We start from the raw sequence: 23574 nt of genomic DNA on the forward strand, positions 1-23574 counted from the left end.
GTGGTGCACCCGCACTGTCAGGAGACGTAATTGGAGAGGAGGAGTCAATGTCTGGGATCTGGGAGTGTAGCTCAATTGGGAGAGTGCTGGCCTAGCACGTATGAGGACCTGGGTTCAATCCCCGTTGCGGCCTGAACCAGGCTGAGTGGACTGAGCCTGTAATCCCTACACTTAGGAGAGAGAGGCAGGGGTATCAGAAGTTCAAGGTCCTTTTCAGCCATGCGGGCCAGCCTGGCTAAAGATCTCGTCTTCTTTTTTAAAGTTTTAATGTATAGCAGTAATAAAATATACAAGAGGTTTGGGGATAAGTCTCTCAAAAGGTGTGTGTTGTTACCCTTGAGAGGGTAAAATCATACTGCAGTATTACTCAAGAGTTAGTCAGGGAATTTGTCGGTGTTCATGGGTAAAAAGGCCTGATCTATAAGATGTTATTTCTCCTTGAATTTATAAGCTCACAGCTGTTCTAATAAAGAAACCTGCCAGTGTTTTCATGGGAGTTGGCAAAAGGAACTTCAGATTCACTAGAGGCCAAGAGGCCAGGGCCGGCCCTCGAGGATTTGAGTGAGGAAAGGCTGAGAGATGGATCGGTGGATAAGAGCGTTTGCTGTTCTAGCAGAGGACTGGGATCTGGTTCTCAGCACCTGCACAGCAGCTCACAACCTTCTCTTTAGCTTCGATTCCAGGAGGTCCAGTGATCTCTTCTGGCTTCCCAGGGCACTGTGTGTACATGGTGCAAATACATACACACAGGCAAACCACTCACTCACAGAAACATAAATAAATTAAAAAAATATATTGAGTGAAGAGTCCTCCAGATAACAGGACTTTCTGTGGCTGTGACAAGGTAGTGGAGCCTTGCCACAAGCATGTGTGGGACTGAACAGGTGACCCAGGTGCTGTAAGGACCGGGAGGAACTGGGAGGAACTGGTGAGAACAGCTGCCCTGATGGAAAGAGAGAAGCCAGAGCCCTCCCTGACCTCTGTGAGCTCCACATGGGTCAACAGCAGCGCAGGAGGAGCAGAGCTTGAGAACTACTGAAGGAAAGAGGGTTATCCCGTGACCTTAGTGTCCAGTCCCCAAAGAAAACACTGATAGCTGTGAGCACAGTAACCTTAGGGCTTTTTTTTTTAAAGGCTTTAAAAAAATAAACATAGGCTGGGTATGGTGGCACACACCTTTAATCCCAGCACTTGGAAGGGAGAGGCAAGCAGATCTATGTGAGTTCCAGGACAGCTAGGACTGTTACACAGAGAAACCCTGTCTCAAAAAAATAACCAAATAACTAAACAAATGAGCATAGGCCAGGGGGAGACTTTTACTCACTCCATAAAGTACTGGGTTTTAGTTACCCTCCCTGTTGCCATGGTAAAAGTAACCCTGACGAAAGCACCTGAGGCAGGGCAGGGATTCCCTTGGCTCACAGTTTCGGGGGAGTCCAGGCGTCAGCCGCGTGACGTGGCTGGCTGCACGGTGTCTGCGGTGAGGAAAGAGGTGCAGGTGCTGTTGCTCAGTCCCCTCTGCCCTGTTCAGTGTAGGACCCAACCAGAGAAACGGCTCCGCCCACATCTGGGGTCCTTCCTGCCTCCACCTAAAGAAGAAAATCCTTCACAGGCATGCCCAGAGGCTAACCTAATCCAAGTAGTTTCCTCACGAGGGTCCCAGCACCTTGTCTCTCGGCGGTTCTAGGTCCTGTCAACTTGACCACAATGTAAACCGTCATCGGGCTCACAGCAGGAACTTCTTTAAGTCCATGTGAATAATTACCCACGGGAAGATCAGCCAAACATACCTGGGGGAGAAGATGCCCGAGTGAACGGTGACGAAGATTCTGCTTCTTGTGAGCACCCTGGAGGGACAAGCCGGTACCCCTGTGACGCCATTTCACTTTCTACTTCTGAGCGGAGGAGGAGATGCTGTTCCGATCTTGTTTTGTTTTGAGACGGCATTTCAGAATGTAGCCCAGGCTGCCTGCAGGCTCAGTCTTCCTGCTTCAGCCTCGGTTGACATGAACTAGCATTGACCGAATGTCGGCTCTCAGGAGCTCCTGCGCTCTCAGTGGGACTAACCCCTTTGGAGAATGATTTCAAAACAGAAAATTCTCTTTCTAGTTATATGCCTTTAAAAGGCCTTGTAATTACTTCCAATAACAAAAAAAAATGACTAATAATGCAAGTGTTCAGTAATAGAACAGATAATGCCGCCGGTGGCATAATCATCGGCATACTACTAAACCGGTGTGAGCTAATCTCAGGAGTAGAGGAGAAACGGAGATGCAGAACATGTCTGTTGATACAGTGTAAAGTCTGGAGACGTGACCTTTTACACTTGCCCCCTAAAGAGACATCTGAATGATAAAACCCGAGTGTGGTGGGTGATGGTTCTTCAGAGAGGGGAGGGCATGGACACCAGCAACCGCTTGGAAGCTGGCGGCAGCAGACGCCACTGCACGTCACGTGGCGCTCTGCTTTTCTCCATTGCACACACAGGGTTTTACAATGGCCTGTAGGAACACAAGGTGACCGCCAGGGTGGAAATGCAATCCGCAGTTCTGCTTTACTGTGTGTGTAGGAGGAGTCTCCTTCCGTGGGAGCACATGCCAGGGGAGGGGAAGGGAGTGGGGTTTGCTCTGGTGGTATGCAGAATGTGGAGCCTGTCACCAGGAGGGCTGAGACTGGCTTGTTTGGGGGTAAAGGCAGCTCGTATCTCCATTTTCCAAGCACGCCATCTTGTTTGCCACAGTTTGGTCTTTTGTTTGTTTGTTTGTTTGTTTTTTCAAGACAGGGTTTCTCTGTGTAGCTTTGGAGCCTGTCCTGGAACTCACTTTGTAGACCAAACTGGCTTTGAACTCACTCCCGAGTGCTGGGATTAAAGGCGTGCGCCACCACCGCTGCCACGGTGTCTTTTGATTATGGCATTTTGCTATAATTATGTTACTAGCAATAGAAATAAACTATTTTGGTGATTTTCTTTATAAAATGTTTTATGGGCAATGGTGTACACGTGTAGTTCCAGCTACTTGACAGACTGAGGCAGGAGGATTACTTGAGCCTAAGAGCCAGCCTGGGCAACACAGTAAAACCTGCCCACCCCATCTCAAGCAAAACTAATAAAAAAAATTTCTTTGAGAGCAAACATTGATTTTAAAGGTTATAAACCTGTTGAAGTTGGTCTCGAGATAGACATTGTTCTATTGCTCAGGATGGCCCCAAACTCTTGTGCTAAAGGGTCCTTCTGCCTCAGCCTGGTAATAGTCAGGACTACAAGTGTGCCCCACCTGCTGCTCCAAAGAGATTTTAAAGTCGTTTTTATTTAAATGATGAAGGTTATTTGAATTATTTTAAAAATAGGTCAAGTCCCGTGATTTTTTTTTCTTTTAATTTTACTATTGTGCGTGTCTGTGAGCATGTGCGTGGCATGCCTATGGAGCTCAGACGACAACGCTGTGGCGTCAGCTCCCCTTCCACGTTGCCGCGGGTTCTGGAGGTCGGATTCGGGTTGACAGGCACGTGCCGCGGTCGCCCGGGGCCTGGGTTTTGACGGGGGCTCTTGAGTCTCTGAGCCTCTGTTCTGAGTAGCGGTCTCCCCAGCAGGCGACATTGATTACAGCACGGTGCTGCTTGGCATGCTGGTGATGCAGGATGTGCAGTTGGGGCTGTTCATCGCCGTCATGCCCACGCTCATACAGGCGGGAGCCAGCACGTCGTCCAGGTCAGTGTCCGTACACTGTGTTTGCTTGTTTGACTTACAGTCACTTGTTCATAAAAATGCTACACAAGGCCGGGCGGCGGTGGCGCACGCCTTTACCCCAGCACTCGGGAGGCAGAGGCAGGCGGATCTCTGTGAGTTCGAGGCCAGCCTGGGCTACCAAGTGAGTTCCAGGAAAGGCACAAAGCTACACAGGGAAACCCTGTCTCAAAACAAAACAAAAAGATTATTTATGGACTTTAAAGAAATATATTTGGAGGTGAATGCCATCTCTCTCTCTTCTCCCCAGCGTTGTCATGGAAGCACTGCGGATACTCTTTCTGATTGGACAGATTCTCTTCTCGCTGGCTGCTGTTTTTCTCTTATGTCTCATCATAAAGACTTACCTCATAGGACCGTATTACCGGAAGCTGCACATGGAAAGCAAAGGGAACAAGGAAATCCTCATCCTGGGAGTGTCCGCGTTCATCTTTCTCATGTTGACGGTAATCCTCCAGTGTCTGTGGTGTATATGGCCCGGTGTGCAGCCGGTCTCGCCGAAGCCTGTGATGACTCCACCTTCTCACTGGAGAAGTGGCAAAAACATTCAAGTTAGGAGTGTTGACTCCAGACATGGTTTATCCTGCCGTGGCTGAGCCTTTACCTGATCGTTACCAGGCACTTTGTGAAAATATGATGTGTGAGTGCTGCATTTATTTTGTATTTCCAGACAGGATTTGCATTTTTAAAAACAGGTATGTGTTCATGAAAAGGCACATAAGCACATTTACTGTCTTAAGCTTCACATTCAAAATAGCGGATCAAGTTAAAAGCACTTTTTGTTCTTTCTGGTGAGGATGAGCTGGTTAGTGGTATGACTTCTGTGGCCATAAAGGGGATTTTAAAAACAGATCCATGTGTGTGTTTGAAAGAGGGGTGGGTGTAAGAGAGTTTAGAGGGAGGAAAGGGAGGGGAAACGATATAATTTTAAAAAATACAGGGGATAAAAACAGACAAACCAGACTTGTGTTAGAAAGTAGACTTCTCCTAAGGGTGGGGAAAGGCCCAGAGACGTCCTGAGCAGCCTAACTAGTAACGGCGGCGTTCCCACACACATCCACCGTGGTCCCGCTCAGCGGCCATGCCTCCGCATTTATCCCGGGAAAATGAAGGTGTGTGTTCACTCCAACTCATGGATGTCCATAGCACTCTGGATTGTGATAACCAAATCCGGTGCAATTGTCCTTCAAGGTGAGTGGTAAGGAACTGTGGTGTATCAGGCCGGGAAGAAGGTTCTGTTGTTAAAGTGTTTGCCTTGAAAGCACGAGGCCCTGAGCGTGGATCCCAGCACCCACTCAGAAAGCCGGGCAATGACAAGTTCCTGTAATCCATGAGTGCGAAGGTGCTGTGGGCGGGAACAGAAGCGTCCCTGGGCCTTGCTTGCTGCACAGTCTAGCTGGATAGGTAAGCCCCAAAAATAAATACTTAAAAAATACAAGAGAGAGAGGGAGTGTGATTGAGTGAGGCCGCTGATGTTGACCTCTGGCCTCCATAAGTGCACATGTACACACATCAACATACACACACTAAATAAATATGCAGAAACTATGGCGTATCTGCTGCCCTACCATAAAACGGCTAGTCCGCGAAAAGCTCAGGGAGCCATGCAGAGTGAAAGCCGTTCTTCAAAGGCTGTGTATGGCTGAGTGAATCCGTTTGTACAGTACTTATTAAATAGCCATTTCAGAAATTGAGGAAGGAAGTGAGCACTGGGGCTTGGAAAAGGCTGGCAGGTAGCCCGGCCAAGCCACTGGGTTAGACAGGACACTGCCCTGGGAACCTAAGGGCTCCTCTTCAAACTGTCCGTCTTGAGATTAACGGTTCAATGTTAAGAAGTAAACTAGCAAACGCTTTCTTTACGTATGGCATTATTTTATAACCTCTGGGAAGCACAACATTTGCTTCTGCTCATGATGGCTGTAATTAAGCCAAGAAAGTTACTTATTTAAGAATTTCCCCTGCTTTATCTATTCCAGAGTAGTTTGTTTTTGAAAGTAACCTCCAGCAAGGTTGTCTTATCTGTGGAGGTCCGTGTCGCCCTCCCCAGGGATGTAGCAGCCAGAGTGACTCTTGGTCGGCACCTGGCTTCTCCCTCTGTTCGCTCGGCAGTGTTGGTTGGGCGCCTGCCGTCAGGCTCCAGATGTGACAGGGGGTGCTGGCCTCTGCACATCAGACGTCGGTTCCGTGCTTGTCGCTGACGCTCCGGCTAGGGTGGTGTGAGAGAGGCCGTTTGCTCTTCCCCAGGCTCTCGCCCCTGGATTTCATTTCTGAGGAGGTGGAATGGCTGGGCTTGGAACACACATCTGGTTACCTTCACTGCTGCTCCGGTTTGCCCCAAGTCTCGTCTGTGACATGGAGATTGCTGGGGGCCCAGTTCTTCCACACCCTCCGCACACTTGCTGCTGTCGTCTGTGTCGTGTGCTTGCACACACACACACACAATGGGTTCTGATTCCCATTTCCTTGGGGCTGATGGAGTCTTCTTTTAAGAGATTCAAGACACCTGGGATCCACTCTGGGACGCACCTTAATGTGGTCTGGTTGTTTCTCTATGGGATTGGTAATTTTCTTATTCATTTATAGGCTTTTTTTTTTTTTTAAAGATTTATTTATTTATTATGTATACAGCATGTATGACTGCAGGCCAGAAGAGGGCACCAGATCTCATTACAGATGGTTGTGAGCCACCATGTGGTTGCTGGGAATTGAACTCAGGACCTCTGGAAGAGCAGTCAGTGCTCTTAACCTCTGAGCCATCTCTCCAGCCCCCTCATTTGTAGGCTTTAAAAAATACTTTTGACAAGTTTTTTTTTTTTTTTGTCTCATTAAAAAAGCAGCTATGAAATTTATTTAGCATAACCGTCACCATTTTAACCATCTTCCTGTGCGATTTGGTGGTTCCCAGCATGCTAACACTGCTGTGCCGCTGTCACCACTGACGAGTGGGAGAGCACCCCACTACTCTCCCCTCTTCACCCCTTCCCCATAAGCACTGGTCTGTTGTCCGCCACTGTGGACTTGCTGCTGCTTCCTGGCATTTCCATCTAAATTTGTTCAGACACCACGTGGCTGTTATCATCTGGCTTCTTCCAGCCCGGGGCCTTCAGGTCCCCGTGTAGAATGTGCCAGCACTTCGGTCCATATGGTTACATCGTGCTCTGGGTCACATCCATTCTTGCCAGTGTCTTCCTGGCCATGGCTTGCTCTAAATGGCCACTTTTAATAAACGGAGGTTCTTAATTTCAATATACTCCAATAGGCGTTTTCTTTCTGGTTAGCACTTGCCATATTCTGTATAGATGTGTGATGCTCTGGGTTCGTGAGGATGTTCTGTGGTGTCTTCTGCAAGTATCATCACTCCACTTTTCTCGTTTAGATCTACAGTCCACCTGGGATGTGAATTGTAGAAAAGAATCTTTGCCCATTGCTTTGTAGTATAGCCTTGTCAGAATCCAAGTAGCTGTGTCGTACATTTGTATGTTTAAATTCATTCTTGTACCTGTTGTATGAGGTATACGTGCACATGTGCACTTTTGTAAATACATGTGGATAGTGTATATATATATGTAAATGTATATATATATATATATATATTTGTGTGTATATATCTAGTGGGTTGATGTGTACATGTGTCTTTGCTAATGTGTGTATGTGTGTGTGTATGAATGCATGGGTTGGGGGTGTTATTTTGATTTGCTACTGCTTTGCATCTTAATCTGTGCTTGCTCTCACACAGTTTTGTAGCTTGACATCCGGGAGCATTCTGGCCCAAATTTGGTTCTGTGTCAGGATCATCATAAGTTTTATTTGCGATTTCTCCAACTTCCTCACAAGTTTTCAGGTCTAGCCTTTCATTTCTCATGCCTGCATAAGTCTCACCGGCATCCCTAAATCCGTCAGTCCCTTCAGGAGGTAGTGACACCTTCCTGGTGCAGAGCGTCTGCCTCCTCACTGTTGGCTCCTTCTGGCACCTCGGTGGCGTCTCGTGTTGGCTATGACAGTCCTGCCATTTTGTGGCATCTGTGTCTTGTTGTTTGATGGTGGTTTTGGTGTCATTGTAAGTGGTACTTCTTTTTTTAAGTGTTTCGTGTTGGACTGTTGTTATTTTCTATAGTTCCGTCTGACCTGGCTCACTTCTTCATGCTTCTCATCCTCTCTGCCTGATGGGAGCTTCCTCTGTGCCCTGTCAGTGTGGTTGCCTGTGGTGGCTGTCTGTCTTCTCTGTGAAGTTTGAGGTCAGTAACAGGAATAGTTTTAGTGGCAAAGACTGGCTCTGTCCTGATGTAGATTAAAAAATGTATTACAGCTATTCAGAATCAAGGTTGGCAGGCTGGAGAGATGGCTCAGGGCTGCTCTCCTAGAGGACCAGGATTGAGCTCCCAGCACCCACATGGCACCTCACAGCTGTCTGTAACAGTTCCAGAGGATCCGACACCTTCACACAGAAATACATGCAGGCAAAACACCAATGCACATAAAATAAAAAGTCTTAAAAATTAAAATAAAGGTTGGAAAATATAAAAATAGCACAGCGATCTACATGAGTGATCTCCAAGTATGATTAGCTCAACCAATGTTAGTCTCTGGTGTATGGGCTCTCTGGCCACTCCTGGGCCCCACTGGGGCCGCATATAGGAACCTGCATCTCTGGGGTGGTGCTTGGGTCCTAGGCATTGTTGCTGTCCACTGTGGTTCTTCTGTCGGGTTGAGGAGTGTCAGGCTGTGAGCACCCTTAAGTATATCAGACTGGGCAGTACCGTGTGTTCCCGAATGAAACTGATTCCTCATCCCCAGGTCACAGAGCTGCTGGACGTCTCTATGGAGCTCGGCTGCTTCCTGGCTGGAGCACTGGTCTCTTCCCAAGGGCACATGGTCACAGAGGAAATCATGACTTACATCGAGCCTATCCGTGACTTCTTGGCCATCATCTTCTTCGCATCCATAGGTACTCCCCGCAGGGCTGCCATGCCTTTGATAAGCATGTGAGATTCGTCTGTAATGTCTGTATGTAAATATGCTTTTCTGCAGTCTGAGGAAAAGACTTATTTTAAAAAAGGGAAAATGGGGAGGGGAAAAAAAAAAGGACAAGAATTAGCTGGTTGCTTGTCAGGTTTCATCAGTGCCCTGGTGAGGATGTGTATAGCCATTTCAGGTGACCTTCAGGGGCCTAAGCTTCGTCCTCAGGTCCCAGTGCCAGGCTCCTAAGGATGCCATGCAACTGTGGGAATTCAGTGGGTCTCATCCTGGAGGCGGGGGACAGCAGATAGAGTCCTACTGCACCCTGGCCCCTCCTCTCTGCTTTATTGTTGGATGTTCCTGTGCTTTGCTTGGTCTGCAGATGGAGTGCAGTCTCCCAGGGTGGGGAAAACTAGTCCTGTAGCTGCGAGTTTTCCTGTGTCCCGCCCAGTCCCGCAGCTGCTCAGACCCAAGTAAACACACAGAGGCTTACATCAATTACAAATTGCATGGCCATGGCCTGTGGCTCAGTTTTCTTGCTAGCTAGCTCTTATAACTAAACTCAGCCCATTTCTATTAATCTGTATGTCACCACATGTTCTGTGGCTTTACCTGTGTGCCATTACATGCTGCTCCCTGGACGGTGGGATGGCGGTGTCTCTCTGCCTCTCCTTTCTCCTCCTCCCGTCTCTCTTGTATTTTCCCGCCTGGATCCATCCTGCCCTGCCATAGGCCAGTGCAGCTCCGTTTATCAACCAATCACATATTCACACAACACATATTCACAGCGTATAGAAAGACATCCCACAGCATAATCCTGAGATTTACATAGAAATACAAAAGGCTGGTGGGCCCGGCCCGCTGGCAGGCACTGGCGGCAATAAATAAATAAATAAATAAATAAATAAATAAATAAATAAATAAACAAATAAATAAACAAATAAATAAGAAAATACAAAAGTCTGTCCATAGCTCTGTCCATCTTGAAGGAGAGGGTTCACAATGGGAAGGCCCTTGGGCACAAGACATCAGCCAAGTGTAGTGACCCACACAGACCACGACCCATCTCTTGCCTCTCTTCTGTACCCCAGCTTCAACTCTCTGACACCCACGGAGCATGTCAACAGCTTGCTAGTTCTGACTCTCTGGCCTTCTGTTCCCACTTGATGGTCTACCTCCATTGAGCCGAGCTCCAAGCTTTATATGGCACATTTTCATATTCCCCCTCCATATCTTGTCATCTGGAATCATTGAGTATCCATATTTTTGCCTGTTTGTTTGTTTGAGACAGGGTCTCTTTATGTAGCCCTGGCTGTCCTGGAACTCAGTCTGTAGACCAGCCTGGCCTTGAACTTATGGAGATCCTGCCTGCCTCTGCCTCTTGAGTGCTAGGATCAAAAGCATGGAGTAAAAGTGAGAATCTAAACTTTGGAGTAGTTCTTGTTTTTTGGGTTGTTTTTTTTTTTTTGGTTTGTTTGTTTTGTTTTAAGATTTGCTTTATTTTTAACTATATGTATGTGTCTGTGTGGGTATCTGCACATAAGTGCAGTTGCTCTTGAGTCCAGAGATGTCAGATACCCCCAAGTCTGGAGTTGGCTGTGAGCCACCCAGTGTAGGTTCCGGATAACCAAACTCGGGTCCTCTGCAAGAGCACTACATGCTCTTAACTGCTGAGCCATCTCTCCAGCCCCAGAGCAGGTCTGTTTACACCCGGAGTTCTGCCAGCATAGTATTTGAACAGAAACATCTGCTCCCTGATCTTTAGATTCCGTGTGTGTTTGCTTTGGGAAATTCAAGCTTTGTTCTGAAGAGACCCGCATACAGCCGTCGGTCTAATCTCCAGTCAGTGGGTCTCTGTTCAGGGCTCTGATCATGTAAACGACATGCTCTCCACTGAGAAGACACTTCAGCCTTGAGGGGAGTGAGGCAGAAGTGTACCTGCAGGTGCCCGTTAGCAAGTCCAAGGACAGCCACCAGACAGTCACAGCCCTAATCCCAGGCCGTTTGCCGCAAGCCTGTGTCTGAGAAGAGACTGCACTCGAAGAGCGTGAGGAACAAGGAGCAGTTTGCGGGCCACAGCGAGGGAGGGCCTTCTGTGTGGAAGGAAGACACCAGGCTCATGGGGAGAGAGGAGCTATTGTGAGGCTGGAGGCTTCGTGACCCAGGGTTGTGTGGGCAGCACAGTGCTGGAGATATGGCACCAGATTTTGTAGCCCATGTTCTGACCGGTGAGAAGGTTTAGTCCATGTTGCAACTTAGTCTGTCCCCTGTTTTAGAAATGCAGTTTTACTAGGACACAGCTATTATATGTGTGGCTCGCTTCGGATGTTAGGACTTAAGACCCCAGACCAGGTCCCTCAAACAACAGATTTCTCTCATGCCTCCCAAGTGTCTTGACTAGAAAGAAAATGTTCATGGACTCCCTCATACTAGACACAGCCCTGTCAGACGGGGTCACCTCTGTGTCATCACACCTCGGTTACCTCCTGCAGACTCTGACTCCAGATGGCCCTGTGGAGAAAGCCGCAGCAGGGTCTGGAGAGCCCAGTGAAGTCCATAGCCGGCGGCAGCGGCAGAGCTGGATCCAGGGCCTGTGGTGTTCTCTCTGGAGAAGAGCGGCTGCTGCCGCACACTGCCAGCCATCCTCATCTGGGTCTGTGAACAGTGCAAACCGCTTGGTCTAGTTTTGAGTATTACACACACACACACACACACACCACCACCACCACCCCTCGGATTATGAAGATTCTGAGGGGCGGGGCCTAGCAGTTGGACTTTACACACCTAATGGGATCTGGCTTGGGGGGATCTTGCAGACCTTACACCTGAGGCCTGGCCCTCGGCCTAATGACCACAAGGATGACCATGCACTTCTCAGGACATATTTCATCCGCCTGCCTCTCCAGCCCAGACTTGAGGAAGCAAGTACAACGAGGCCAAGAGACTGGCTGGGGCCAGTGGTGGAGCCTGCGGAGTTTGCTGTACGCTGAGAGCATGTGGTGTTGACCATGAGAGCAAATGACAGCGGCTTCACGACTGACGCGTCGCTCCTCTGTCCTCCTGTCACGGATGCTTATGGCAAAGCTGTGGAGATGCAGATTCTCTGTCTCACCTTTGCCGTGCCCTCACCACTGGTTTAAGTGGATTCTATGTCCCAGCTGTTCCTTCACACACATCTGGGCAAGGAAGTGATACCGTCCATAGAGCAGAAGGGCTCTGGGTAGGCTTAGGTATCTGGAAGGCGTTTCCCGCCTACAGCCCAGGTGCAGAAACCCTCTGTGTGCATGGGCTAAACAAATGTCATCATTGCAGGAGAGCGTCATAACTAGGGTAGGACGCACGGTATTTCCTGGGAGGGGGAGGAGGAGGGACTCCTGGGAAAGCCTGGGGATGGGAGAGGTCAGACCAATGCCTGGCACAGGCCATTCCATGGGAGAGGTGTGGGTCAGTTGGGAGTTGTCCACAGTGCAGCCCAACCTCCTGTCTATTGAAAAGAGGTCTTCCTGGGTGGCATGCAGGCGGGAATCTAGGAAGACAGAGAGCTTAAGTGCCCCAGTGTGTGGGTTCTGCCTGTCCCATGTGGGCTGGGTCTGGGGACTCTCCACCAGCTGTGGTTGCTGTGGGACAGGATGAGTATTACTGTACCACGCACAGCTTTTGGACTTATACCTATGTGGATGGGCTCTGACCAAAAACATCTAAACCATGGCCTTACCAAGGAGGTCTGTGTGGGTTGGTGGTACAGGTCTTGAGTGTCCAGGGCTGGACATGAGGAGGCTCCAGGGGCCTGTCGTGGGCCTAACAGGACATGAGGAACATTCGGGAATGTGGTGGGAAGAGGCAGGGGGTCCAGTCATAGTTTAGGGTAGCAGTATGATCTCTAGGCATGAGCTCTGAGAACAGATCTTTAAAAGGGGAGAGAGCCCCAAAAGGACCTTGGATGTACAGCTGGAGAGGCTGGAGGGTCAGGTGGATACATACCAGAGTCCGAACCACTTTGAGGAAGCATCTCCGTGTTTCAGGAAGAGGAAACCGTCTAGGAAAGAAAGGGAGCAGTCTTATGTTTGTGTTTGTGAGTAAAACAGAAACATGGTCTGCAAGAGCTGAGGCCACAGAGTCTATTGAGTGGTTGACTCCCGGGGCCAGGAACCTCTAATAGGAAGACAATCTCCAGGTGCCGGTGTTTTCCTGAGAAGATGACAAAGCTTTGAGTGGGCAGAGACGTTTCCACTTATAGCCACCTGTCCTTTTCGGGAGGAACAAAGGACAATGAGAAGGGCCTAGGGCCAGGCATGCCCCATGGTGAGAAATGCCAAAGACCGTGTGTAGATGTGGAACATTCCCACCTCTCCTGTGGCTGCTGTGCACACACAAGCTGTGTCTGCCTAGGTCCCGGGTGGGCAAGGAGTGCTGGGTCCTGTGCCTCCTGGGGATTTCGCTGCATTCTCTGCAGGTGTGGCCTCATGGAGGAGGACTGCCATACCTCTCTCTTTCCCTAGGAGAGGGCGAGGGTTTTGGCAAAGCCCTCAAAAGGACTTGGGTTTTAGTTTAGTTCTTCTGTAAGAGCAAGTTTAATTAGTGTGCTAGAGTTGCAGGTCTGCAGTGGAGAGATGGCCTGAGCCTGTTCTGAGGGGTCTTGTCTCTCTGTCTCCACAGGGCTCCATGTGTTCCCCACCTTTGTGATCTATGAGTTGACCGTGCTGGTATTCCTCACCCTGTCTGTGGTCGTCATGAAGGTAGGAGGCTGTCTCCTAGCACTCAGAGCTGGTGAGGTCCACACTGCTCCATTACTCATTACACAGCACAGCACTTCCCATTGGCCCGTTTCCAGCCAGCTACTGCATAAGTCCCACAGAACCCCGATGGCACTTGTGTCTCCAAATGCCACCGTGTGGAGACCCTCCCGATGTACGCCCTGGGCAGATCCAAGGAGGCAGGTCTGGCCCAGCGGTTTGGATGTTAGGATGACGTTTCAGAATTGGGGTGCGGGGGGATTAGCAGAAGCCCGGCTGGGGAGCATCTTTCTAGGTCTGCAGGCTTGTGGTGGATAAGTCTGAGGAGCTGCCAGCACCTCCTTCCTGATGGAGGTGTGCTTCAGCATACAGGAAGCCCGGTGGGCACTCCCAGATGTCCATCCTCATGGCCGCAGTTACGGTGTGACCTGTACTGGTGGCTAAGCCACAGTGTGACGGCCCATTTGGCAACATCTGGCGAGTCGCTAGTGCCGAGCTGCCTGCTGGGTCCAGGCTGCTCGCCAGAGAGCACCTCACGTATGGAATGCACCTCTGTCTTGAGCACTGAATATTAAATGCCGTTGACTTGATTTGCTGGGGGAAGGCTCACTTTCTGTCAATGAATCCGAACTTCTTCCTTTGCCTTCCTGTCCTAGATGGATTCCGGATGGTTTCTGTTTATCTGGTGCCTTCTGGCTATTTGACAGGCCTCTGCATGCACTTCTCTGCTTGATTTGGACCAGAAGCTTTTTTTTTTTTTCTTTCCATCTCGATTCTGTATTATGAGAGTAACTTCATCTGGCCTTTGGTCATGAATAGTGATGTGATAAACTGTTCTCACAGTTTGTATTGGCAGTGCTGGTCTTGTCTCTCATCCTGCCGAGGAGCAGCCAGTACATCAAGTGGATTGTATCAGCAGGGCTGGCACAGGTCAGCGAGTTCTCCTTTGTTCTGGGGAGCCGAGCACGGAGAGCGGGCATCATCTCGAGAGAGGTGAGAGTCTATGACTCGACGGGCGTGACAACCCTGTGGAGTTGCACATTGAATGCTTCAGTGCAAGCATCTCTGGGAAAGAGTGAACACTCCCCAGCCCCACTGTACCTGACTTGGGAATCCGGGCACACCGGGCCTCGGGGAGAGCAGCGTGCTCTCAGTGGACACTGAGCTGACCTGGAGGGAAGCTGTGATGGGGGTCGTGGAAGCTGGCACTGAGCTGGCCTGGAGGGAAGCTGTGATGGGGGCCATGGAAGCTGGCCCTGAGCTGGCCTGGAGGGAAGCTATGATGGGGGCCATGGAAGCTGGCCCTGAGCTGGCCTGGAGGGAAGCTATGATGGGGGCCATGGAAACTGGCCCTGGCTGCTTCCTTCTCATTTAAGGTGTTAAACTTCTTAGGTGAAAAGAGCTAGTTAATCCTGCTGTTGTCTTTTATGCCTGCCTGATCTTAGCCAAAAGGCCAGGAAGTGATGCCGCTGTCTTTTACAGTAATTATAATTCGCAGGCTGAGAAGTGAAAGGTGGGGCTGTTCTCTTGAACCAACAATAGACGCTCCCAGGGAAGCCTGCAGAGCATCTTCAGTTCAGTGGTGGTCTCTCTGTGGGAGGAGTGGGAGGAGGTGGCGGTATAAGGGACACAGTCAAAGCACCGTGGAGTAGAGTCCTTTCTACTAACGAGAGGATGAGGGTCACTGGACCCGATGCACAGCTGCATCATGGGAAAAGCATAGATCCAGTTTGAGTCCCTCTGACGTGTGTGGGGCCCTGGAGGGGTCACTTCGGGCCAGCAGAGAAACCAGGCTGCTACCCTGGAATTTATCAGAACCCACCGCGGCTTTCCATCAGTGGTCAAAGCTCTTCCCACTGCAGATGTCCTCTCCCCCGCGGCACTCTGTCTCTCTTTAAAGATGGCTGAGCTCTGGGTGACAGTGTACCTCCTGACCCTCGGGGAGAGCACGTTCTCAGCATGTGGTCCTCTGCATTCTGTGAGTGCGCTTGTACCTGACGCTCGAGGACTCCTGACACTGGTGATGTACCCTCGCGGAACTGTACCCCGAACTCCTGTGACTGTGCCCTGTGTTACAGGTGTACCGGAACTCCTGTGACTGTGCCCATGTGGAACTCCTACACTGTACCCGGAAACTCCTGTGACTGTAACAGGTGTACCCGGAACTCCTGTGACTGTTGCCCCTGTATTACACCAGGAACTCCTGTGACTGTGCCATGCCCCAACTCCTGTGACTGTGCCCATGTGTTACAGGTGTACCTGCAACTCCTGTGACTGTGCCCATGTGTTACAGGTGTACCCGCAACTCCTGTGACTGTGCCCTGTGTTACAGGTGTACCGGAACTCCTGTGACTGTGCCCCTGTGTTACAGGTGTACCCGGAACTCCTGTGACTGTGCCCGTGTGTTACAGGTGTACCCGGAACTCCTGTGACTGCCCCGTGTGTTACAGGTGTACCCGGAACTCCTGTGACTGTGCCCATGTGTTACAGGTGTACCCGGAACTCCTGTGACTGTGCCCTGTGTTACAGGTGTACCCGGAACTCCTGTGACTGTGCCCATGTGTTACAGGTGTACCCGGAACTCCTGTGACTGCCCCGTGTGTTACAGGTGTACCCGGAACTCCTGTGACTGTGCCCATGTGTTACAGGTGTACCCGGAACTCCTGTGACTGTGCCCATGTGTTACAGGTGTACCCGGAACTCCTGTGACTGTGCCATGTGTTACAGGTGTACCGGAACTCCTGTGACTGTGCCCTGTGTTACAGGTGTACCCGGAACTCCTGTGACTGTGCCCATGTGTTACAGGTGTACCCGGAACTCCTGTGACTGTGCCCCTGTGTTACAGGTGTACCCGGAACTCCTGTGACTGTGCCCGTGTGTTACAGGTGTACCCGGAACTCCTGTGACTGTGCCCGTGTGTTACAGGTGTACCCGGAACTCCTGTGACTGTGCCCATGTGTTACAGGTGTACCCGGAACTCCTGTGACTGTGCCCATGTGTTACAGGTGTACCCGGAACTCCTGTGACTGTGCCCATGTGTTACAGGTGTACCCGGAACTCCTGTGACTGTGCCCCTGTGTTACAGGTGTACCCCCCCCCCACCGGAACTCCTGTGACTGTGCCCATGTGTTACAGGTGTACCCGGAACTCCTGTGACTGTGCCCATGTGTTACAGGTGTACCCGGAACTCCTGTGACTGTCCTGTGTACAGGTGTACCATGTGTTACAGGTGTACCGGAACTCCTGTGACTGTGCCCTGTGTTACAGGTGTACCCGGAACTCCTGTGACTGTGCTGTGTTACAGTGTACCCGGAACTCCTGTGACTGTGCCCATGTGTTACAGGTGTACCCGGAACTCCTGTGACTGTGCCCTGTGTTACAGGTGTACCCGGAACTCCTGTGACTGTGCCCATGTGTTACAGGTGTACCCGGAACTCCTGTGACTGTGCCATGTGTTACAGGTGTACCGGAACTCCTGTGACTGTGCCCATGTGTTACAGGTGTACCCGGAACTCCTGTGACTGTGCCCATGTGTTACAGGTGTACCCGGAACTCCTGTGACTGTGCCCATGTGTTACAGGTGTACCCGGAACTCCTGTGACTGTGCCCATGTGTTACAGGTGTACCCGGAACTCCTGTGACTGTGCCTGTGTGTCCACTGTGACTGTGCCTGTGTTACAGGTGTACCCGGAACTCCTGTGACTGTGCCCTGTGTACAGGTGTACCGGAACTCCTGTGACTGTGCCATGTGTTACAGGTGTACCGGAACTCCTGTGACTGTGCCATGTGTTACAGGTGTACCCGGAACTCCTGTGACTGTGCCATGTGTTACAGGTGTACCCGGAACTCCTGTGACTGTGCCCATGTGTTACAGGTGTACCCGGAACTCCTGTGACTGTGCCCATGTGTTACAGGTGTACCTCCTCATCCTGAGTGTGACCACACTTAGCCTCCTGCTCGCCCCAGTGCTCTGGAAAGCAGCCATCACAAAGTGTGTGCCGAGACCCGAGAGGAGGTCAAGCCTCTGACAGCACCAGAGGACGACAGACTTCGGGGTGGGGCCCTTCTCGGAGTCCTGCCATGGTCTGTTGCTGCACCTTCCCGCTGGCCTGCCGTCAGAGACAGAGCAGCGTTGACAAGGAGGCGGTATCCTCACGTTCGCTTGCATTTTCAGAAGCTCTCCTGGCATGTTTTCCAGAGTAATTTATTTGCAGTCCGTTGATCATGTACAGAGTTTTAACACTGCATTTTACAATCACCTGAACTATTTTGCCTGAATGTGCCTTTTTTTAAATGAAGATTATTAACTCCCTATTGTTAATTCATCAGCTCATGAGTTTTTGGTAAAGAAGAAAAATTAGAAAGCCTTTTTTTATTTATTGTACAATTATAATCTGTTGGTCAAATATCTGTTATTAAACATAATGGTGATATGAGATTTTAATTTTATTTTTGAGCTTAGAAGCTTACTTTTAATCTTTAAAGACTTGCTGTCTTCTTGCCCCTTGTAACTATTTTAAATAAAACGTTTTCATGTTGATTTTTATTAGTTTTAGTTTAAAAATATTTGTCTCTGAATCATAAGCATATGCATTCTTAAATAAAGACCATTTATGATCAGGGCATAATTATTTGAAACTTACTGACAATCTCATTTTTTTAAGTTAGATTTTTGTGTTGAACTAATCATTGCATAAACCCTAGCCAATGTTGTTGTTTTTTTAATTTTAGATTTGCTTATGTGTATGAGTGTTTGCTGCATGTATGTATGTATATTTACTTGAATGTATGTGCACCATGTGTGTTCCTGATGCATGAGGAAGTCAGAAGAAGGGGGTTAGATACCATGGACCTAGAGTTATGGATGGTTGGGAGCCACTATGTGGGTTCTGAGAATAGATCCGGAGTCCTCTACAAGAGCAACAAGTGCTCTAACTACTGAGCCACCTCTCCAGCCCCATCAGACCTTTTTTTTTTTTTATAGGATCATTCATGCGTCATCATTTAGTTCTCAAAGACCAAATGAATGTGTTTAAAAAATGTTTAAGTTCTAACTTTGGAATTTAACTGGTATGTTTTAGTTATTAGGTGCCCTAGAAATGAAGACCTGGCCCTTGCCAGAGCTTCCCTGGGGGGCACATTCAGTCTCTCCAGGACTGTAACACAGGCCTGTGGCCGGATAATCTCGGGAACTGGAATGTAGTCTCTTAGTTTTGGATGCTGGGAAGCACAGGGTCAAGGGAAGGAAGGCTCCATCCCTCGCCTCTGGGAGGGGAGGGTGCCCTGGGGCTGTGTGCTGCAGAGGGGATTTCCAGGAGGGAAGAGTGGCAGAGCGAGAGCCCACTCCCAGGAGCTTGCTTATATCGTAATTAATCCATCTATGAGAGTGGGTCCTCCCTGATTTAAACTTTCCTGGGCCCCAACACTGTATTGGGGATTAAGCCTGTTAACACCTGAGTTTGGGGAATGGAAACATTCACACATAGTAGGTACTTTATTTTTCAGTTGCATGTATTTTCTTTTTTAGTTGACAGTTGCAATTGTGTGTGTGTGTGTGTGTGTGTATGTGTGTATATGTATGTATATGTATATGTATATACATATGTGTGTATACTGCGGAACATATGTATGTATATACATATATATATGTATGCTGTTACTTTTAACAAGAATTTCCCCATAAATACCGGTTTTAAGGACAAATTGACTGTCATACTCTGAAGTAAAGAGACAGAATATTAGGTGTGATTATGTATTATGTATGCATATTATGGGTTATAGTAATATAAATTAAACCACTGAAGTCAGTTGGAATAGACTATGTCTTCTCTAAATGGAGAACAATATAAACAGGCTTTTAGAAAATGGTGTTGCTCTTCTTTCTAAGTGGCATCTGCTTGCTGATTCCACCCCACCCCACCTCACCCCACCCTCACCCCGACCCATGTGCTCTGGATGTGATAAAGGAGCATGCTGATGCAGTTGCTGCTACATGTGACTAGAATGCTCTGTGACATCTGAAGAAGGCAAAGGTTGGTTGCTTGGCGAGACCGACTGGGAAGGGACAGTGTCAGGTCCAGAAGAGAGAACTTGAAGAGGTCATTGTCACCGCCTTCCAAAAGCTTGGTCATCAGTGGCCGGGCATCAGTGCTTCGGAATAAAATGATGCCATGGCATTTGCTGTGGCAAATGCTGCTCCTCCACTTACAGGTGTGGAGGCACATGCGTCCAAGGTCCTGTGTCCCCAGAAGATGGGGTGGTGGTAGGAAGGACACTATGTCTGGTTTCCCTAGCTTCCACCAGCCCGCGTCACCTTGGCATGCTGCACACTAGTCAAGACAGGGCTGCATGGATTCAGAGCCGGAAATGTCTTCTTGTCACCCATTTGGGCGGGGCTTGAGTAACTGAGGGAATGGAGCTGACTCACTAGCCTTCTTGACATGGGTTCTAGAAAGGTCAAGGCACTTGGAACAGTTGGAGACCCCACTAAGAAGGGGAAGGGGAAGAGAGATGTGTGTAGAAAGGCCTGGGAGGCGCTGACTTCAGCATGGAATGTAGGGGAAAGAAGAAGATGGCTGTAGGCACACACCTACTCTGGCTGTGGGGCCTGGTGATGATGACAGGACCCCTCCCAAAGGACTTCATGTTCTGGAGGAGAAGAGATGATAGTTACTGCACCTCTAAGTAGGGAGGAGGACCCTGGCCTGGAGGGACAAACGCAAGGCACAGTGTTCAGGGATGTCTCCTGCCTGGCTGGACTGGGCAGAAAGAATACTGCTTTACACAGGGAGAAGGAAGGGAGAGACAGACCATTCACTGAAGGGGATTTACTGGGTAATGACGACACAGAGAAGCAGGACAATGGGCACAGGATGTCCCAGCTGAACACAGATAGCATCTGGTTTAAAATTATCCTATCCTGATGGTGCTGAACTGGTGCTGGGAACTCTTTTTCCCAAAAATTGGTTCTTGAAAGGTAGACTACAGGCACATTACAGAGTTAAGAGGTCAAAGATGTAGAAGTAAACTTGCCCAGAGCATGGTGGACAGACTGAAAAGGATGGGTTTCTGTGACCGGCAGGCAACCAAGCCAGTCTAGCCCCAAAGCTCTGGCTGTATCTCAGTCGGGGCTCACCAGCACCATGAAGAACTGGTTATGACCCTAAGGTTGTCAGTTTTCACCTTTGTTACTCATTTCAGCCAAGTGACCATTGGTCTGTTTGACCTGAAAAGTGCAAGGGACCGAACTGTGGGAGCTGAAGCTCAGGGTTGGATGACAATTGCCTCCATTCTTGGGAGATTTCCAAACAGATACCTTTAGATAGTTCCCCTGGCTCGCTCTCCTCTCTCTCTCTCTCTCTCTCTCTCTCTCTCTCTCTCTCTCTCTCTCTCTCTCTCTCTCTCTCACACACACACACACACACACACACACACACACACGCACACACGCACACACACGCACAGAGGAACAAGGTGATCTGGGGGTTCACCTGAGACTAGTTTCCAGCTCCTCATACCCTTTACACCTCTCACAATACAAACAGTGAGCACATAATATAAGAATTTCTTAATTTTCTTTTTTGCTTGACATTTTGCTGCAGTAGTTTTTGTCTGTGAGACTATAGAAACATGACCTCAACATTGCTGGCCATGATAGGTGTCAAGTAGAATAGTGATTTCTATTTTTCAGCTTCTCAAGCTTGCATCTGATCCAATTAGCAGATCTGAGATACATTCATGTTTGCTAGTCAGGATGGAATCTAATCTTGAGGTTCCATCATGCAGTCCCTTCCCCTCAGTGCCCCTGTTCTTTGCTGTGGGATGTTAATGTATGTCCTGTGGGAGCCCTTCTTGGGTTCTTTGTTACCCAGCAGGTCCTCATAGAGGATGATTAGGACCATGGGCCTGAGTGCAGGTGTTTGAGATGGTCTGCACTTGGCTGTGCTGGGGGATGGTCTGTATGTCAAGTTGTTCTGATTGGTTAATAAATAAAACCTGATCGGCTGTGGCTAGGCAGGAAGGATAGGCGGGACTAACAGAGAGGAGAAATAAAAGGACAGGAAGGCAGAAGGAGACGCTGCAGCCGCCGCCGCCGCCATGACCAGCAGCATGTGAAGACGTTGATAAGCCACCAGCCACGTGGCGAGGTATAGATTTGTAGAAATGGATTACTTTAAGATATAAGAATTGTTATTTGTAGAAATGTGTTACTTTAAGATATAAGAATAGTTAACAAGAAGCCTGCCACGGCCATACAGTTTGTAAGCAATATAAGTCTCTGTGTTTACTTGGTTGGGTCTGAGCGGCTGTGGGACTGGCGGGTGACAAAGATTTGTCCTGACTGTGGGCAAGGCAGGAAAACTCTAGCTACAGTTCTTGTCTGTACTTTCTCTGACCCAGCTGTCATGTAGACTGAATACACACAAAGAGGACTTGACTTCCTTTCAAAGAAGGTTTGGAGTTTCTGCTAAAACCAAGCATACTTTGACCATCCAACCCAGCAGTTATCTGGCATTTACCCACGTGAACTGAGATGTGTGTCCACATAACAATCCGCACATGGCGGTTTAGAGCAGATTTTCATAACTGCCAAAACTCAACCCAGAACCTTCAATGAATCAATAATCTGTGATGCATCCAGAGGGGGGAACAATCATCACTAAAAAAAAAAAAAATCAAAATCAAAAACAAAACCAGAATGATCAAGTTGTAGAAATACAACAGGGAACTTTAAGTGATGTTAAGTGTAGAAGCCAATTCAAAAATGTTGCATGCTTTGCATCTCGTCTCATTCCAACTATATAACATTCTGAAAAAGACAAAACTGTTGGGCACTAGAAAGGTCTGTGGGGCTTGGGGAAATGGTGTGTGAGGGTGGGCAGGGGGTTGACAGAACACAGAGGACTTTTAGGGCAGTGAATAGTTTTAATGAAACTCTTCAGTATGGCGGAGTGTTGGTTCCATGCCGGTGTGTGTTTGTCTAAACTCAGAGTTTATAACAGCAAGATTTGAACCTGCCAGGCTTGGTGGTGCATATCTTTAATTCTGGCAATCTTGAAGCAGAGGAGGGAGATCTCTGTGAGTCTGAGGCTAGCCTGTCTACATTGCCAGTGCCAGGACAACATACTGACACACCGTCTCAGAGAAAACCGCTGTCCTCCACCTCCAAAAAAGGAGGAGAACTTGATACAAACTGAACTCTGGGTGATAATTACAGGTCGGTGTAGGCAATGATTGTGACAAATGTACCATTCTGAGGCTACCTACTGGGAAGACACCGTTTCCATGGATGGATGGCCATAGGGTTGATTTTCTGAAGCTGTCTTAAAAAACAATGTGGCCTTGGGGAAATAGCTTAGCAGTGTGCTTAGCGTGTTCATGGTCTCAGATCCAATCACCAGCACTGCCATTGGAAAAGTAAACAAACAAGGCATGTTTTTGCTTTGAGATAGAGGTCTCCCTACGTTGCCAAAGCTGGCCTTGGACTCACCATTTTCCTACCTCACTCTCACCCACCTTGGATCAAAGGTATATAGGACCACACCTAGCTCATAAAAAAACTAGATTGCCAAGTTATAGCAAAAAAATGCTGAGACTTTTTGTTGAACTATCATGGAACCGCTAACGTGGAACTTAAGAGCACAGTCTCCAAATCCATCAATGTGGTTTGTATTTGCATTTTGATGTTTTTAAAATGTTTTATATTTTTTAAATCTATGGAATTTTGCAAATCTGAATTCATTTCAATTAGATTTCTTTCATGTTATTATAAACTATATTTAAAATATATTTACAATAGAGTATTGTTCTATAGAAATATAAGCTATTTTATTATTGATTGATTGATTGATTTGCTACAGCGGAGTAGGAACCCAGGGCCTCATGTATGCTTGGCAAGTGCTCCACCACTGAGTTACACTCTGGCTCCATGAATGGATCTTGTATCACAGAAACTGCTGAATTTACTGATTAGCTGTAATAGACTTTTTTATTTCCTGCATGTGCAATCATCATCTGAGAATAAATATGTCTTCCTATTTGATATTTATGCCTTTCAATTTCTTTTTCTTATCCTTTCAAACATTTTTGGTAGTCTGTCCTCCACCATGTTGGTGTGGGTGTATGACGGATATGTATGAA

The 23574-nt window shown here is 48.5% G+C and overlaps 1 protein-coding gene across 2 annotated transcripts in view; it reads left to right on the forward strand.

Annotated features, from left to right (window-relative positions):
• Tmco3 (transmembrane and coiled-coil domains 3) overlaps positions 1-18062 on the forward strand; it is a 41842-nt gene extending 23780 nt beyond the window's left edge. Inside the window, exons 9-14 of one of the 2 annotated variants that reach the window (XM_028881261.2) lie at positions 3589-3709; positions 3996-4191; positions 8540-8690; positions 13358-13437; positions 14278-14427; positions 17349-18062. In XM_028881261.2, the coding sequence (XP_028737094.1) occupies positions 3589-3709; positions 3996-4191; positions 8540-8690; positions 13358-13437; positions 14278-14427; positions 17349-17462 (812 nt within the window). In that variant the 3' untranslated portion in view covers positions 17463-18062. The remainder of the gene's footprint in view (positions 1-3588; positions 3710-3995; positions 4192-8539; positions 8691-13357; positions 13438-14277; positions 14428-17348) is intronic. The other variant, XM_028881262.2, reaches the window with a different exon arrangement.
• The last annotated feature ends 5512 nt before the right edge of the window (positions 18063-23574 follow it).

This window comes from Peromyscus leucopus, chromosome 17 (genome assembly GCF_004664715.2).
Source record: "Peromyscus leucopus breed LL Stock chromosome 17, UCI_PerLeu_2.1, whole genome shotgun sequence".
NCBI classification, from domain to species: domain Eukaryota; kingdom Metazoa; phylum Chordata; class Mammalia; order Rodentia; family Cricetidae; genus Peromyscus; species Peromyscus leucopus.